Source organism: Peromyscus leucopus, chromosome 1 (assembly GCF_004664715.2).
Source record: "Peromyscus leucopus breed LL Stock chromosome 1, UCI_PerLeu_2.1, whole genome shotgun sequence".
Classification (NCBI taxonomy): domain Eukaryota; kingdom Metazoa; phylum Chordata; class Mammalia; order Rodentia; family Cricetidae; genus Peromyscus; species Peromyscus leucopus.
In genome coordinates this window covers 46,862,487-46,881,774 of record NC_051063.1, presented here as the reverse complement: position 1 = coordinate 46,881,774, position 19,288 = coordinate 46,862,487, and the positions used below count along the sequence as shown (strand labels likewise).

The 19,288-nt window shown below is 45.2% G+C and overlaps 1 protein-coding gene across 1 annotated transcript in view; it reads left to right on the top strand.

The window, feature by feature from the left end:
* Window positions 1-17,532, top strand: part of Pdlim1 (PDZ and LIM domain 1) — a 47,049-nt gene extending 29,517 nt beyond the window's left edge. Inside the window, 3 exon segments of the mRNA XM_028889382.2 lie at window positions 8,088-8,239; window positions 16,634-16,751; window positions 17,026-17,532. Coding sequence (XP_028745215.1) covers window positions 8,088-8,239; window positions 16,634-16,751; window positions 17,026-17,212 — 457 coding nt within the window. The 3' untranslated portion in view covers window positions 17,213-17,532.
* Window positions 17,533-19,288: the final 1,756 nt, after the last annotated feature.

Sequence of the window (19,288 nt, the reverse complement as noted above, 5' to 3'; positions counted from 1 at the left end):
GTCTCTGTACCTAATAATGCCTGCACTCCACAGTGTCTGGGGTCTGAGTGTTCTTCCCTTTTCTCCTGATGGCCAGAGTTATTCCTTACTCATCATAGGAGACTAAAACACAGGAAACTTTCAGATCAGGCATTCCCTTTAGAACTGAATGCATAAGCTTTCCAAGACTTAATTTTTAAAATTTATTTTTATTTAATTATCAAGTAATAATCTGGGGCATCCGAAACCCAAGATCTTATTTTCTAGGGCATCATGAAACATAAAGGATTTTTCTGCTTCAGCTCACTCCGTGTGTGTGTGTGTGTGTGTGTGTGTGTGTGTGTGTGTGTGTGTGTGTGTGTGTGTGTTTTGAGACAGGGTCTCATTGCTTGGCTGCCCTGGAACTTACTGTATAGACCAGGCTGTCCTTGAACTCATAGAGAACCACCTGTCTTTGCTCTTAAGTGCTGGAATTAAAGGAATGTGGCACCATGCCCATCTTTCATCTTACTGTCTTTTTTTTTTTTGGTTTTTCAAGACAGGGTTTCTCTGTGAAACAGTCCTGACTGTCCTGGAACTCACTTTGTAGACCAGGCTGGCCTCAAACTCATTGAGATCCACCTGCCTCTGCCTACCAAGTGCTGGGATTAAAGGCGTGTGCCACCACCACCCAGCCCTTACTGTCTTTTAAAATTTCTTTTGAGATTTATTTTTATTTTATGTGTCTGGGTGTTTTGCCTGCATGTTTGTGCACAGTGTGTGTGTGCAGTACCTGAGGAGTCCTGAAGAGGGTGCTAGATCCCTTGGAACTAGAGTTACAAACAGTCGTGAGCTGCCATGTGGGTGCTGGGAATTGAGCTCTGGTCCTCTGGAAGAGCAGTCAGTGCTCTAAACTGCTGAGCCTTCCCTCCAGCCCCTCAGTTTATTTTCCTTATTCCAACCTTAAGACAAGAACTACAACCTCTGCATCACTTAATGTTAGCACTTCTCTTTGAGACAAGGAATTCTTAAAGTGGGTTCAGCCTCTCCTTCTGAGCTAGCTGTAGATGTGTGTGTGGAGCTAGAGGGAGTACAAAGAGGTCTCTTATTCCTTACCCAGTTTCTCCCGATGGTGACTCTAGTGTTGTTTGTTTCTTGAGACAAGGTCCTATTCGGAAGACCAGGCTGACCTGGAACCTACAGTAATCCTTTGGCCTCAGCTTCCTGAGTTTAGGATTATAAATGTGAGCCACTATGCTGGGCTGAGTGAATTATCAAGTCGAAGATGGACAGGAACACAGTATAAAGAGCATTTGAGTCAACCAAACATAGTGTCGCACGCCTTTAATCCCAGCACTTGGGAGGCAGAGGCAGATGGATTTCTGTAAGTCCAAGGCCAGCCTGGTTTATGTAGTAAGTTCCAGGCTAGCCAGGTCTACTGTCTCACAAAAAAAAAAAAAAAAAAAAAAAAAAAAAAAAAAGCATTTGAGTCTGCATCAGGATTCCAATGCTGTTGTTGCACCCACCCCTAGCCACATCCACCACACCCACATCCCTCACTGCACAGCCTCCAGCCCACCAGTCTCTCATTATTACAGCTTTGTTAGTTCAAGAATGTTTTATTAGCAGAACTGTAAAGTATGCAGCCTTCTGGGGTTTCCTCAGCGTAATCCCTTGGAAAGTCATCCAGGTTTTCTTTATATACCAATAGTGTGTTCCTTTTTCCTTTTTAAAGTGTGGTGAAAACCACATGACATAAAATTTACTATTGTGACCACATGTGCAAAGTTATGCAACAGATCTGTTGAATTTGTTCAGCTTGAAAAGCAGGAACTCTACACCCAACGAACAACTTCTGTCTCTCCCCAAGCTCCTGGAAGCCCCCGCTCTACTTTCTGTTGTGAGCACCTCTTGCAAGTGGAGCCATGCAGTATTTGTCCTTGTGAGCTGGCATTTCCTCTTAGCATTTTTCCAAAGCTTCACCCAGGTAGTGTATGTCAGGATTTTCCTCTACTTAAGGACTGAATCCATTCTTTATCACATTAAAAAAAAAAAATCCATCCATCTGCTGATGGATAGTCAGGCTTCTTTCATCTTTTTAAAGTTGCCACTTAATGATGAATGCTGAAGGCTCTCTCACAAAGGTAAATGAGTCAAGGCTGTGCGCTCTGGTACTCTTGAGCATCGTGCTGTGGATTGTAGCCAGTAACAAGGCAAGGGAAGAATCTGGAACTAATTGCTACGTCCAACAAGAACGTATCAGAAAAAAACCACACAGGCTATAAGATGGACATATCAGGTGTTGTTCCTTTATGCTAGTGGCAGATGTGTGAACACTGACATTGAAATATACGATTTATAGTTACTTCTCAACAGACTAGACTCGAGTTTGCCAGAGGCGTGGGGAGAATAGGAGGAAGGGAGGAGAGGCCAACCAGTGGATACAGTGCTATTGTTTGAGAGTTGTGGCTAATTCCAGTGCCATGTTTCACCATGGGGTGAATAATGAATGCAAACACATTGTTTGCCTCAAAATAATGAAACAAGAGAATTGTCAATAAACTCATCTAAATGAATGATAAAGCTTAAAAAAAAAACAAACCCACATCACTTCTCAGGTACATGTGAAAGAGTCCACTAAAAGAGATTATAAGTGAGACTTAAGACACACCTTATTGAACTTGAAACTGATATGACAGCAAGTATCTTTTCCAACCACAGTGGATTAAAACTAGAATTTAGCAAAAAGACAGCTGGAAAAAATGACAAATATGTGGCCACTGAAAAGCACAACTGAACAAGCTTGTGAGAATCCCTGGGGAAATTAGGAGACATTCTGACAAATGGGAACAAGGCAACATTCCCAGTATTTGGCAGGGTCAGGCGTGGTGGTATGTGCCTGGCATCCCGGCACTTGGGGAGGCTGAGGCAGGAGGACCAGGATTTCACAGCCAGCATTGGTCATGAAGTAAGATCTTATCACCAAAACAAAAACATAACAGGAGACAGGAAAAGCAGAACCAAGAGAAATCAGAGGGAAGTGCCTCAACAAAGCAAATCTGACTTTTAAGGAGGCCCTTTATCAGTTTGTGCTTTTAGCGGCTACTCTTGGTGTCTTAAGTCTGCCTATCTCTAGAGGCTAAGAATTCCTACTTAATTTTTTTTTTTTTTTTTTTTTTTTTTTTTTTTTTTTTTTTTTTTTTTTTTTTTTTTTTTTTTTTTTTTTTTTTTTTTTGGTTAATTCCTACTTAATTTTTTTTAACATGGTTTTCCTTTATATGTTTCAGTCTTAGGCATTAACTTAGATTGAGTTAATCATGTGGTTGTGAGATAAACAATGTGGGGTTGATCACAATAGCTGTGAAAGGAATCTTGAAATCCTGGAGACCAGTTCCTCCCATTTTATTCCTTTTTGAAATTGTTCTTAACTTTTCCTTTTCATTGCCTCTACAATTCACAGACTTGGCACTCTGTAGATTCTTTTTCCTTTTCCCTTTTTTTGGGGAGTGGGGACAGAGTCTCATACTATAGTCCAGGCTGGCATTGGAGCTTACCATGTAAGACCGGCTGGCCTTTGAACTGGTGGCAATCCTCCTGCCTCAGATTCCAAAGTGCTAGGAATAGAGGTGTGTATACTTAGTTTCTTTCCTCAGCTGCTCTGTAGTACCAAGGATGGAACCCAGGGCTTTCTGCATGCTAATTAAATGCTCCCTCCCACTCCCCCACTGAACTACATCCCTAGCCCTCTCCTACTTTTTATCTGGAGACAAGGTCTCACAAGGTAGTCTAGTCTTGACTCACTATGGACACCAGGCAAGGCTTGAATGTTTGGTCCTCCTGTCTCAGCCTCCTGTGTAGTCAAATGTTTTTTTTTTCCCCTTGTGAATCTGCTGATATGGTCAAATGATTAACATCTTGACTGAGTTTTAAATAGTAAACCAAGTAGTACATGCTACTTGGCTGTGACATATAATTCTTCTTATATATGGTTGAATTTTATTTGCTATGAAATTTATGTCTTTATGAGGGACTCACCTGTTTTCTTTTTTAGTACTGTAATCTAGTTTTACATTAGTGTGATATTTACTTCATTAAGTACGTCAGGAAATACTTTCCTTTCTTTATTTCAGGGAAGAGGCTATGTAGAGTTAATTTGATCTCTCGGTCTTTCTCTGAAATATGTGCCTTTATTATGTAGCCCAGCCTAACATTGAACCCTTGAGGCCTGTCTCAGCCTCCTATCTCAGCCTCCTGACTGCTGAGAATACAGGCCTGGCTCACTGTAGAATCCTTATTTATTTACTTTTACTACTTTTCTTTTTTTTTAAATTTAAATTTATTTTATTTTACAATACCATTCAGTTCTACATAACAGCCACAGATTTTCTTGTTCTTCCCCTTCCTGCCCCCCTCCCCTTCCCCCAGCCTACCCCCCATTCCCACCTCCTCCAGGGCAAAGCCTCCCCTGAGGACTGAGATCGACCTGGTAGACCCAGTCCAGGCAGGTCCAGTCCCCTCCTCCAAGGCTGAGCCAAGCGTCCCTGCATAAGTCCCAGGTTTCAAACAGCTAACTCATGCAATGAGCCCAGGACCTGGTACCACTGCCTAGATGCCTCCCAAACAGATCAAGCCAATCAACTGTCTCACCTATTCAGAGGGCCTGATCCAGTTGGGGGCCTCTCAGACTTTGGTTCATAGTTCATGTGTTTCCATTCGTTTGGCTATTTGTCCCTGTGCTTTATCCAACCTTGGTTTCAACAATTCTCGCTCATATAAACCCTCCTCTTTCTCACTAATTAGACTCCTGGCGCTCTACCCGGGGCCTAGCCGTGGATGTCTGCATCCAGATTCCTCAGTCCTTGGATGGGGTTTCTGGCACAACTATTAGGGTGTTTGGCCATCCCATCACCAGAGTAGGTCAGTCCTGGCTGTCTCTCGACCATTGCCAGCAGTCTTTTGTGGGGGTATCTTTGTGGATTTCTGTGGGCCTCTTTAGCACTTTGTTTCTTCCTTTTCTCATTGGATACTTTTAATATTTTTATCTATACAAATAAGAATCTTTTTTTCCATTTCTTATGCATGCTTTTTATCCTAATTACTTTTTTTCAGATATTGCATTGTCTTATAGCCGAATGTCTGAGATGTAGAATTTCTAAGTCTTGTACTGGTTTTTGAATTAGGTAGACAGTGTTTCTGTTAGGGTAATGGATACTGAAAATATTTCATAAAATGCCCTGCATATAAAGATGTTATTATTATTTGGAAATAAATAGTAAATTGGTCTGTCTGTCTGTCTCTTCCTCCCTCCTTTCTCTCTCTCCTTCCTCTCTCTCTCTCTCTCTCTCTCTCTCTCTCTCTCTCTCTTTCTTCCTTCCTTGGAATGATTCCCAAGGCTGTTTGCTGGAAGAATATATGATGACCTTGTGGTTTAGTTCTGTTATTTTTAGTGTTCCCTTGGTGGCTTCCAGACATAACATACAACGAGTAAGAGAAAAAATTCTTCCCCCAAACATTCCATGGCCTGATCTTGATTTTAAAATAGTCCTAAGAGTAATAGGAAAAAAAAATTGATAAAGAATAATGTAATATGCTTATTATAGGGCAGGTTTCAAGCTCAAAACACAAAGAATCAAGTATCTAACTTAAAAAAACAAACAAATGGATGGAACTGAGCCGGTAGAAGACCCCTGCTTAAAACGACTTTACCAGGTCTTCACTTAGCCTGCCCCACACTTTCCTACAAAGGGAGAGAGAGAGATGGTTGAGAGATGGTTGCACTGCAGTCACTGCAAACCCAAGGTGGCAGGGGCAGCCAGCGTCAACCTTGCCTAAGGGTGGCAGAGCTTATGCCACCCTTATGGGCCTTGCTTTCTTTGTTGTCAGATTATGGTTGGAGTCCAGGGGAAACACCTGGGGCTTTACCCCTGTGCTTGAGTCTTTCAGTTGGGGCCTGAGTCTGTAAGTGTCTCAGGAGGCTGGCCTGGCTGCCCTACAGCTTGTCTCGGAGGAGAGGAAAAGGAGCGACAGAAAGGGAGAGAGGAGCAGGGAGGGGTAGCAACTTAGAGGAAATTACCCATGGAAACCAGACTTTTTCTTTTCAGAATGGAGCGTGAACCAGTTGTACGGTGGTGGGTGGGGAATGAGTGGATGGATGTAACCACTGTAAGTCCTTTGCTCCTGCCTGTGTCCTTCAGTGCTGTGGAGGTTGCGACTCCTACCTCAGCAGCTGCAGCTTGTGTGATTGTGCGCGGGTAAATCTGTCTGTGTGCTTTGCTGATATCGTTACTGGTAGTTGATCTGATCTTTGTGCTTTGCCTCTTCTGGCCACGGTGTCCCTCAGGCAGCTTCTGAACAAGTTATGGAAGTGAGAGAAAAGTGGGCTCAGGAGGTGGGTCCCCCGCAACCCTACATTGTTTCCAGGTGAGCTCGTAGGATCAGGGAGAGCAAAGCAAGGAGGAAGTGACATCTGTGCTTACTCACTCACTTTCCTGATGCCAAGCTCTGAGCCTGGGCTCTGCACTGAGCCAGACCTGGGCATTTACAGAGAGCAAGGCAGTATGCTTGCTTACCTTCCAGGGGAAGCCAGAGATGCAGAAATAAATGCAAGTAGAGAATGCGGTTAGGTGTGGTGACCCCAAAATCTGGCTCCGGGTTTGTTCTTATTAATAAGACCTTTTAAGATTCATGCTGCAGTTAGGAGAGTGAGTTAGAGGGTAGCGAGGAATGGGGATGTGCGGGGCCGTCATAAGTCAGGGTCACTGATCCTCTCTCAGGAGTGCATCCTGTGTGAAGCAAGCAGGCTTGGAAGAACATGGAGGTAACAGTGCGGGCAGGGCAGTGAGAGCAGTGCCTGGAAGGGGGCTGGCTGGTTCAGTCACAGCTATTCGGAGGAAAGGCCACATCTTAAGGGCCTTACTCCTTTATGTAAACGAACATTGATTCCAAAGGAGTTGAACTCGATTAAACGTGTGTTTTGTTATAAATACCGGGAGTGTTTGGTTCTAAGTCAAGTGAGAGGACATTGACCCACATCATGAAACCGTCTTCATTCATGTGTCAGAAATATGTCTCTGACCTCTGGTTGAAAATATAACTGTTCCATTGGGCAGTGGTGGCGCACGCCTTTGATCCCGGCACTCGGGAGGCAGAGGCAGGTGGATCTTTGTGAGTCTGAGGCCAGCCTGGTCTACAGAGTGAGTTCCAGGACAGCCAGGACAGTTTCACAGAGAAACCCTGTCTTGAAAAAACAACCAACAAACAAATAAAAACAAGCAACAACAACAAGAAAGAAAATATAACTGTTCCAAGGCTGATCATGGCAGCGGAGGGACAGGGCGCACAGCTGGTAGGTCTTGCTAGTAGGCCACAGTGTGGCTTGGTCATTCAGTGGGGCTGGGAATACCAGAGGAGTCAGGCTCAGGACAGTCTGCAAACCAAGGCCTCCCGCCCGCCCACCCGCCATCCTCCTCACCGTAGCGCCTGCCTCAGCTTGTCCTGGGGTATGCCGTGTGACAGGGGGAAGGAGGGGGGGCGAGGCCTGGCTTGTCTGTTCCTGGCGGTCTGACCCTTTACACAGCAAAGCGAAGCCCGTGGACTTTTCCTTCTTGTGGCAGCCCCTGCAAATGGGGTGGGTCAAGACTGCTGCCTCCAGCTAGGGGCACAGAAGCCTAAGTGCCATTCTGAATGATGAGGAACGTCTGGAGGCATGAAAAGCACTTTGACATGGGGAATGAAAAGGAATTCATGTGCACCCCTCCTCCCTCAGGGAGACCCAGCTGAGCTTTAGTGGTCAGGTTGTGACTGGAATTTTCCCTCTTTGAAATTTTCTCTTGACATAATGTTGGTTATGTAATTTAAAAAGAAGGGAAGAATTCCCCATCTGTGAAAGTTAGCCAAAGTGTAATTGAATTACAGAGACTATTTGGGAAAATGGTCTCTTACTGTAGTAAAGTGGCAGCCAGCTCTGCCTACCAGGACCCCTTATAAAATTGTCAAGAGGGTTTGAGACATGGGACAATCACTATTCATTCTTCCAACCAGTGTGTGTTTGCTTAGAAGGGAGTGCCTGGTGGAGTTTCGAGCCTGACTTTTGACCCTTCTCCTAATGGATTTCCAAACATTCTTCTTAGCTTGGATCAGCCTCATCCTTCAGGCAGCCTCATCATCGACAAGGAATCTGAAGTTTACAAGATGCTTCAGGAGAAGCAGGAGTTAAACGAGCCCCCCAAACAGTCCACCTCCTTCCTGCTTCTGCAGGAGATCCTGGAGTCAGACGGGAAAGGTAAGGGGCGCACGGGAGTCTCACTGCTAGAACACAGGCGGGGGAGGACAGCTCCCACGAGGAGGAGCCAGCACAGCTTGTTGTGGAAGGCTGGGTCTGGCTGTGCAGACTGGAGCTTGCCATCCTCCCCAGAGTCTGGAGTTATCTGAGCACACACCACCACTTCTGCCTTGGCATTGACCTTTTTTTAAATTGCAAAACCTGTATGGAAAGCAGGAGCGGGGGAGAAGGAGAGAGGACTCAGATGCAGATCAGTTGTAGAACCTACGTAATATGCAGAAAGCCCTGGGTTCCATTTCCAGCACTTGGGGTGAAGGGTTACTGGGTTAGGAGTGGATGGGAGTGTTGGTAGTAGGGCATGGGACAAGAGTGTCCCCTCTGGATTATAACTTTCTGGCTCAGTCTTTACTTGTAAAATAAAATGAAATAAATATTTTTAAGTATGGTTGCTTTGCCTGCACATATGTCTGTTTACTATATGCATGAAGTATCTGCAGAGGCTAGAAGAGAGCTGTAGTTAAGAGTCTATGTGGGTGCCGGGAACTGAGCCCAGGTCCTCTGCAAGAGCAACAATTGCTTTTAACTACTGCACTAGCCCTGGTTGCTCAGTCTTTTCAAATGTTTTAATTTTTAAAAAGAGATTTATTTTATTTTATTTATGTGTGTGTATGTGTATGTGGGTGATTATGGAGGCAAGAATGGGTGTTGGATCTCCTGGAACTAGAGTTATAGGAAGTCATTTTGAGTTACCATATGGGTACTGGGAACTGAACTTGGTCCTCTGCAAGAGTAGCCAGAGCTCTTAGTCACTGAGCCATATCTCCAGCCCCTACTTTTATGTTGTTATAGATTCATTGTACAAAATGATGGGTTTTATATGACATTTTCATTCAAGTACATCACATACTTTGACCTTATTACCCTCTCCTGCCCTTACACACATTAGTTGGTCATGTGTATCATATTTTCTTTACCCAGCCATCTGTTAATGGGCATTTAGGTCAACTCTATAACATGGTTATTGATTGCACAGAGTGTTACAAAATGAACATGGATGCTCAGGTTATTCTGACCTAGGTTCCTTAGGGTATATTTGTAGCTTGAGTTTTCCTGCCTGGCCCACAGTCAGGACAAAACTCTCTCACCTGCCAGTCCCACAGCTGCTCAGACCCAACCAAGTAAACACACAGAGACATATTGCTTACAAACTATATGGCCATGGCAGGCTTCTTGCTAATTGTTCTTATATCTTAAATTAACCCATTTCTATTAATCTATAAGTTGTCACATGGCTCGTGGCTTACCAGTATCTTAACATGTTGCTTGTCATGGTGGTGGCTGGCAGTGTCTCTCTGCCTCTGCCTTCCACTTCCCAGAATTCTCCTCTCTGCTTTCCTGCCTTTACTTCCTGCCCGGCTACTGGCAAATCAGTGTTTTATTTATCAACCAATCAGAGCAACACATTTAACATACAGAACATCCCACAGCATATATTTCTACAAGTGGTATAGCTGGATCATACGTTCTCTTTTTAGTTTTTTGAGGAGGTTCCATATTGATTTCCCTAGTGGCTGCCTCAGTTCACATTCCCACAAGCAGTGTATGAGGGTGACTTTGTACCCCACATCCTTGCTGGCATTTGTTGTTGCTTGTTTTTATAGACAGCCATTCTGAGAGGGGTGGGATGCAATATCAGTGCAATTTGAATCTTCATTTCCCCGATGACCAAGGATGCTGAGCACTGTTTCATGTACTATTGGCCATCTGCACTTTGGCTCATTTATTGATTGGATGATGGGGGTTTTGTTTTTGGTGTTCAATATTTTTAGTTTATTGTATATTCTAGATATCAACCCCTTTGTATGTATGGCATGTAGGCTTTACTGAAGTTTTGTGCCTGATCATCTGTTTCCTGCCACACATACATTAGAGAGCTGAGATTGTAGTGAGTGTGACCCCTGTGAGATTCTGTTGGTCTGTCCCTTGGCTGTTTTATCTATCTATCTATCTATCTATCTATCTATCTATCTATCTATCTACCATATCATTCATTTATTTATGAGATAGGGTTTCTCTGTGTAGCTTTGGTGCCTGTCCTGAATCTCACTCTGTAGCCCAGGCTGGCCTTGAACTCACAGAGATCCACCTGGCTCTGCCTCCCAAATGCTGGGATTAAAGGCGTGCACCACCACCGCCCGGTTCCCTTAGCTGTTTTAATTCACATACCTTGCTCCTAAGGTGACAGATGAGGAAAAGCATGTGGAGGCCACAGAAGGAAATGGATCTGTTAGGCCAATGAAGCTGGCCCCCAGGTTTGCTCTTGCTTTAGGACAGATGGCCTTTCCTCATCGTGGAGGCCCCTGGGTAACCATATCCTCAACCCTTGGCTAGTTTCTGAACTATGCTCTAGGCTCAGAAATCACAAAGTGTGTGAAACAGCCATCCCTGTGTGCACAGAGTCAGTAGTCCACTGTTGTTATAGATGCTGGCACTTCATCGGGAGGCACCAGCTTCGCTTGTCCATGCATGAGTTCTGATGCTTCTGCTGGTCTCAGGAGACAGCTTTCCTTGGAGATATTGCATACCACGTATGCTGAAGTGACGTTCAGTTAGGTAGAAGGGAGGCCTCCGTTCAGTGGCTAAGGAATGTTGTGAGACTGATAACAGGCAGTAAGGTTTTCTATTTCTCATAACTGCTTTGTCCAGCAAGCCTTCAGACTTGTCACCTCCCAGGTACCTTCCATCAACACCCCCTTGTCACACAGATAAGGTCTTATTAATAAAAAACCCAGAGCCAGGTATTGGGGTGAACGCTAAAAGATCAGAGAAACAGAACAAGCCACAGCCAACCTCATCTCTCCAACTCCTCGGCTGATTCTGTTTCCTCAGACTGAAAGCCTCTGAGTCCTCACCTGAATGGATCTCAGCTGAACTACTGCTAAAAAGCTTCTAGTTCCTGGTCCTCACGCCTTATATACCTTTGTGCTTCCTGCCATCACTTCCTGGGATTAAAGGCGTGTGTCCTTCCCAAGCAAAGACATGAGATCTCAAGTGCTGGGATTAAAGGTGTGTGCTACCACCCCTGGCTCTGTTCCCACTGTGGCCTTGAACTCACAGAAATCCAAATGGATCTCTGCCTCCCAGTGATAAGATTAAAGGTGTGTGTGCCACCACTGTCTGGCCTCTATGTGTAATCTAGTGGCTGATCTGTTCTCTGATCCCCAGGACAGCTTTATTAGGGTACACAATATATCAACCACACCACTTCCCTGCTCCTGTTCTGAAGAACTGCTTTTGTACACTGTTCTGGTCCCTATGATGTCTACTCCTCCATACTCTGCCCCCTTCCCTAAGACTCAGGCACCTGGCTGATACTGTGCCATCTACACTCTTTATCTCCCCACAGTGAACACCTATAGGTGCTTCAGGAACAGATACCCGGGAAGGGAAACGTCCCTGAATGTACCATAACTGGGCCCCCTCCTCAGTGGTGTGGATTCTGTAGAGAGGGACAGTTTACACCCACAAGGAAGTATAGTCAAAGTGCTTCTTTGATGCTGCACATTGTTGTTCTACTAGCAGTAAGTGAGCTAGACATTGCTTAAACTCCACTATGAGGCCTGCTTGACAAGCAACTTGAGATCCAACCTGTAGGGATGACAGCTCTGTCAGAACACATGAGAAGGGGCAGGCGGTTTCATCTTGAGTAAGGACATTTCAGTTAAGGTGGGCAAAGTCAGCCCATCTGAGCCCCAAATAGGACACAGACTGTGCCACGAAACTCATCTGAGCTCATGGATGAGGACCTAAGCACACGTGAATCCATGTTTATAGCATCAAGACCTCCTTTCACCTTCTGCCCCAGTAACCAAAACCCAAAGCTCCCATGTTCGAAGTTATCCTAACTGGCATCTGGAGGCCCGGCCATCATCCTTACTTCCAGGCACCAGGGAGGAAGGAAGGGGCCAAGTCTAAATGGAGAATCCCCTGTCAGATGCTCCATCTATCTCCTTCCCAGAAGTTGACCACTGGTGTTGCAGTATACATACTACCATTCCACTTATATTTCATTATACACACTACCATTACACTTATATTTTATTATACACACTACCATTACACTTATATATCATTATACACACTACCATTACACTTATATTTCATTATACACACCACCATTCCACTTTTTATTGACTGGAATCTAGTTGCTGGGCTGTACCTAATTGTGTAATCTGGGGTTTATGATTTTATTTTATTTATTTTTTAAATTTCTTAGACTGGATGCTTTCTTGCCTCAAACCCAGGATTTTGCTAACAAGATGATGGCACAACTCATCGTTGCTCCATGTCTCTTGATGTGGGCTTGCACTAAGTTTCCCCTTAAGGAAGCAGGATAAATTCTAGACAAACATTCATCACATGGAGCAGGCTCTGTGTGAGAGCCCAGAGGCCTGTTTTCACTTGAGGTTGAATGGACAAAGCCTGGATCACTGGCTAATGTTCATAAGGCACTCAGATGTGTGCTGCTGTGATCGGCAAAGGCCTGCGGTGCAGAGACAAGTCTGTGGGTGGAAACACTGGCATCCAGGGTCCCCTATGACCGGCCATGAGACCTCAAGCAGGTTGTTGGTCCCTCTAAGCTCTAGTGTTTGTGTGCAACCCCTGAGCACAGCCCACTGCAACAGGGTTCAGACACAGTCTGTGAAATGCTCAGTGCAGCTAGGTGCCCAATCGATTTGGGCAGAGTTGGTGATAAACTCCAGAAAATTCTACCAGAGCAGCTTGTTCTTCTGAATGCTATTCATCCTCTGCTTTTCTCAGGGGTCATCTTGCTCTTGACAAATCACAAAGTTTGTAGGCAAAAGAAGCATAAATATTGTTTTAACTGTGAAATACTCATAACATAAAATTTACCATGGTAATCATTTTTAAGTGTTCGGTTATACCACATACGTGTGTGAAATGCTGCCATCACTGCTGTCCGTCCTCAGAACTCTTTGTCTTGTACAACGGAAGCTCTGATCCCATTAAACCCCACCTCCCTATTCTCTGCTCCAGCCTCTGGCCACCACAGCACTACTGTCTATTCCAAATACCTTGTGTGAGTGGAATCATAGTTTTCCCTTTTGGTGAGGGCTCATTCCTTCAGTGCAACATGTTATAGCATGCATCAGAATTCCGTTCCTTAAAATTTTTTTATCATGTTTATTTGTCTATTTACACATTTAGTGTGTGTGTGTGTGTGTGTGTGGTGTGCCCGTGTGCAACAGTGGGCATATGGACAACTTCTGGGAGTTGGTTCTCCCCTTTGACCATGTGGGTCCGGGGGACCGTTCTTCTCAGGCTTACCCTCTGGACCATCATGTTGGCTCCTTCCGGTCCTTTTACAGTAGAATCATATCCCATCGCCTGTATATTCCTCATTTTGCTTGTTCACTCATCTGTCTGGAGAAGGAGATCTTGAAGGCGTGGAGGTGTGGAACGAGACAACATACATGAAGGAAACAGTGGTGGCTGGGGGCTCCCTCAGATGAAGAAGCTGGAGATGGAGTCAGCAAACTGCTGGGTTCATGCTAGCTGCTGTCAGGGCTTCCGGGGTCCTCAGATGACCTGGGTCAGGTTCTAGAGAACTACCATTGTCGGGATCGTGGGCTTTATTCTGTAGTCACGGTGGAACCATGAAGATAATGGAGCAGTGAAATGGGTAGAGAAACAGCTGTACTTTATTTAGCTGATTTCTCTTCCTCTAAACAAACAAACAAACAAAAAAACTTGGATGAAGGGTTTCCTGGAAGAAGAGACATTTGGGAATATTTGTAGTTGTAGGGAATCCAGTAGTAAGCTAGTTGCAAAGGAGAGAATTCCAATTTCCAGAGTTGACTTTGTAAGTGAGAGAAAAACAACTTGGAGCCAGCAGGTGGCGCTGTAGGGCTGAGAATGAGGACAGCTTCAGCACACAGCTCCTCCATTGCTCCCAAATCTAGTCTCTTAGTTCCAGAAATGGATGTGGATTTTCCTACCAAGTAGGGATTTCACATCTCTCCCTAACTTGTCTCCTTCTCCCAGTCTGCACTTTCTCTTGTTTCTGGGTGCTTTTCCTGCTGACTGAGTGAGCTATGGGAAGAGGATGGCTTATATCGGAGACCCCAGCCCTCGCTGAGTTGGTCCTTCTGTAGTCAGTCAGCCTCTCTACACTGTCTGAGTGTGCAGAGGTGCTGTTCTTTCCTACCTGTCAGACAGGACAGGCAGCCAAGCCCCTTCAGTCAGAGAGCGAGGGAGCCTGTTTGCTGTGCTTGAGGCAGGATGCCTGGAGCAGCTGCTTGCTCTGGCCCCTCTGAGATGCCTTCATGTAGGGCTGAGGTTGGGTGAGGTGAAGAGTTTGCCTTTGATAGAAAGCTAAAGGGGCCAGTGTGGTGACGGACACCCTTAATCCCAGCACTTTGGAGGCAGAGGCAGGTGGAGTGCATTCTACATAGTGAATTCGAGGACAGTCAGGGCTCAAAGAGAGAGCTTCTCTCAATAATCAATCAATCAGTCAGTCAATCAATCAATCAGGGCTACATAGAGAGACCATGTCTCAAAAAAATCAATCAAAAAAAAAAAAAAAAAAAGACAAAACTAAACTCAAACCCAAACCAAACTATAGGGACCATTAAAACACTCGGTTATGGGTTGGGAATTTAGCTCAGCTGTGGAGCACTTTCCTAGCATGCATGAGGTCTTGAGTTCAATTCCAGACATTTTAGGGCTGGTGAGATGGCTCATCAGGCAAAGGAGCTTGCTGCCAAACCTGAGTTTGAACCCCACAACCCACATGGTACAAGGAGAAAACCAAGTCTCACAAGTTGTCCTTTCAACTACCTCCCCTCCACATAGCATGGCATGCACATACCTGTACATATGTGGATGTACACACATATACACTAAATACATGTAATTTTTAAAATTAAAATAAATAATTTCTATGGATATGTGTGTGCCTGATACCCAAGGAGAGTAGAAGGCATCAGATCCCCTAGAACTGGAGTCACAGACAGTTGTGAGCCACCACAAAGATGCTAAGAATTGAAACTGGGTCGTTTCGAAGAGTAAGCAGTGCTCTTAAATACTGAGCCACCAAAAAGAATTCTAAGCATAAAAATATTATAATAAATAAGCAAATTAATTAAAAAAACTACATTTACAGAAGTTTGGATTGTGGACTTGTTCCAAAGGAAAGGAAGAATGTCCCCTGTGCTTTGGGGTATGGGACTGTAGCTAGAGTTTTCCTGCCTTGCCCACAGTCAGGACAAATCTTTGTCACCCGCCAGTCCCACAGCTGCTCAGACCCAACCAAGTAAACAGAGAGACTTATGTTGCTTACAAACTGTATGGCCGTGGCAGGCTTCTTGCTAACTGTTCTTATAGCTTAAATTAACCCATTTTTATAAATCTATACCTTGCCACGTGGCTGGTGGCTTACCGGCATCTTCACATGCTGCTGGTCATGGCGGCGGCTGGCAGTGACTCCTTCTGCCTTCCTGTTCTTTCTTTTCTCCTCTCTGTTAGTCCCGCCTATACTTCCTGCCTAGCCACTGGCCAATCAGTGTTTTATTTATTGACCAATCAGAGCAACACATTAGTCATACAGAACATCCCACAGCATGGGACCATGGAGATGAGGACATGTTGAGCCTTCCCTGAGAGGACCCAGTACTAATGAGAGAAACCTGAGAGACTGCCATGTGTAGCCATGAAGGACTGTTGAAAGTACAGGATGCTTTAAAAAAAGTCTGAGTAAAAGACAAAATACTCATGTTGTTCTCCATAAACCAGCAAAGCACCTCAGATTCACCCTCCCATTGTATTAGCATCAGGTGACTCATGCTGTAGGGGATACTGGTTAGTGCTGTCTCAGCTTGGTGTGGCACCCCAACTCTTCTCATTCCAGGTGCTTGGATAAGGTAGAGACACCCAATGGGGCTTGCTCTTCTCATGGCATGGGATAGAACTCTGTGCGGACATGACCAAGACACACACGTAGGTTTCTGGACTCGCATTTGCTCATGTCCATTAGCCAAGGTCTTTGGCAATGGCAGGATTACCCAGCCTTGGAGCTGGTGACATTCCTGGTCGATGTTAGTGTTTGCACATGTATTAGATGAGTGTTACGTGACTGGTGGTGTGAGGGCTGATCATAGACGAGGGGGAAAATCATCTCCTATTTTTTACAAAATGGAAACTGATAGACCATAAAAGGTTAAACAACTTGCCCAGCAATGCACAGAGTCGCGACTATCTGATCCCAGCAGCTGTGGCTTGGCTTGAACATAGAGATTCCCAGGTGGTTCTGAGAGACCTCAGTGATGCTGAGTTTTCACTGGCTGGCTGATGTGGGTGTTTTCCTCCCTTCAGGGGATCCCAACAAGCCCTCAGGATTCAGAAGTGTTAAAGCTCCAGTCACCAAAGTGGCTGCGTCAGTTGGAAATGCTCAGAAGCTGCCCATATGTGACAAATGTGGAACTGGCATTGTGTGAGTATTGACTTCCCCTGGTCTTGGAGGTTGGGCAAACCATGGAAGGGTGGGAGTGTCTGGGGATTGTATAGCTTGGGGGTAAAATCAACAGAACATGCAGAACTCTTGTGTTGACATGGGAGAGGCTTCGAGAATGACAAGCCCTTCCTATTCACAACCAGAGGGCTGTTGTGGGGCCTCTGGAGAAGCCCCAGGCCTCAGCTCAGCTCAGGAAGGACGACATAGGACTCTGCTGTCACTAATGCGGCCCCGTTTCCCCTCCCTCCTGCAGAGGAGTGTTTGTGAAGCTGAGGGACCATCACCGCCACCCTGAATGTTACGTGTGCACTGACTGTGGCACCAACTTGAAGCAGAAGGGCCATTTCTTCGTGGAGGATCAGATTTACTGTGAAAAGCATGCCCGGGAGCGGGTCACACCACCTGAGGGCTACGATGTGGTCACCGTGTTCCCCAAGTGATCACCAGGACCTGCCCCGTCCGCTGCCCTCCAGCCAGCCTGCTGTCCCTGGTCCTCCCTGACAGTCCTGTGCTCTTCTAGTGTTAGTCCTGCTCAGTGAACATGGAGCTCACCTGTGCTGACTCCCACGAGCCGTGTGATGCCTGCCTTTTCATTCCTGGGAATGGTTTTGTCCCTGTCCCCTCACCAACACCACCATGCACCTTCCTCACTTGGGGTCTTCTGTGCTGCAAAAGGACATTGGCCACAATGGAACGAAGCCAAATGTAGTGTCTCTCACACTGATTTTGTTTTACTTAATAAATTTAGACTCTTAAGGCATTGTGTGGCTTCTTAGTTGACCCTGCCTGTAGTCTGTATGTTGCCTCCTAAAATCTTGAGTCTCTCTCTGGTTTTGGTTTCTTAGTTGTGAGAGCTGCAGGCCTTTTCCCTGGACATGAGAAGGCTACCATGAACATGCCACGGTCCTTTACATCTTTGAGGCTTGCTCTAAGTATTGCTGATTAATGCTAACTATCTTCATTACTTTTCTGTTGCTGTGGCAAAGCATGAAGAAGACAACTTTTAGAGGAGCAATTTTATTCGGGTTTACGATATTGGTAGGGAGGCATGGCAGTAAGTGGTAAGGCAGCTGGAACAGAAAGCTGAGAGTGCATATCCTTAACTACAACAGAGAGTGAACTAGGATTGGCGTGGAGTCACTAAACTCTCAAAGCCCACCTCCAGTGACGCACTTTCTCCAATGCCATTCTTCCTAAATCTCCCCAGACAGCACTACCAACTGGAGACCAAGTGTTCAGTTCCTATTCATTCTCATTCAAACAACCCCACTAATATAAGTGTTCAGTTCTGTCTTAGTGAAGTTGTCCTAGAGTTTGAGGGAATAGAACTTCCTGTCTTAGTAACTCTCTTCTATTGCTGTGATAAAACTCCACAGCCAAGGCAACTTATAGAAGAAATCATTTAATTTATCTTACAGTGTCAGGGGGTTAGAGTCCATGATGGCAGAGCAAAGGAACAAGCCAGAGCTCACATCTTAGTCCACTGCATGAGGAAGAAAGACTGATACACCAATGATGGTGTGAGGCCTTTGGAACCTCTAGGTCTGACCCCAGTGACACATCCAACAAGACCACATCTCCTAATCCTTCCTCAAACAGTACCGCCAACTGGGAATCACATAGTCAAACATAGGAGCCTATGGGGCCAATCTCATCCAAATCACCACACTTCCCAAATAGCAGGTGGCTAGCTTTACCAGTTGGTCTTAAAGTATGCCTCAATAATCCATTTCCAACCTGTGTGAAGGTGCAATAAATCAAGAGTGTGACCACTAGCAGCAGAGAGCTCAGAGATGGTGAATAGGTGATTAGACTGTTCTTCAGCTTTTCTCCTCAGTGTGCCAATCACCGTTTATCTAGTTTGGCTACATGTTTGTGTATCCAGCCATTTGATATTGTGATACTACGTTGCTTCTGGCTGGAGAATAATGCAGTCCCATTATAACAAAGACATACAAACAAACACCTCACAATGTTTTAAGTAAGTTTATGATATTTTGTTGGGCCATATTCATAGGTATCTGTTGCTAAAAGGGACTCTAGCCAGTAAACATGGCTCTGGTAGGCCTGTCCTTCTTCCCATTTTCCTCTGACTGCCAAAAACTGTTGGGTTACGTTGCTGAAGCTGGCCCGCAAGGTCCATTTCCTTATTTGGCCAATTCTTCCTCCTGAGGCTGACTACCAAAGTACAGCTATCAAAGTATTGAAGTCCATCAATCAAAAGCCTGCTTTGGATCACCTAATTAACATGCCCAATAAAAATTAAACACCTCATCCTAACACAGGGTTTCCCCCTTTACCTTTATAAACCACCATTGACCTATGAGCCATGTCTGTCTCCTCTCTATCCAGAGGCAGTCTTTTGTCATCATCCCAGGACAAATACCCCTCCTCTTCTCCCTTCCTGTTTCTATCTCCTCTCCCTTGTTTTCTTACCCTTGACCCTCTTCATCCATCTTCTGTCTTTGTCCCTTATCCCTGACCTCTCCCCCTCTGGGGCAAATAAATCTCCTTTG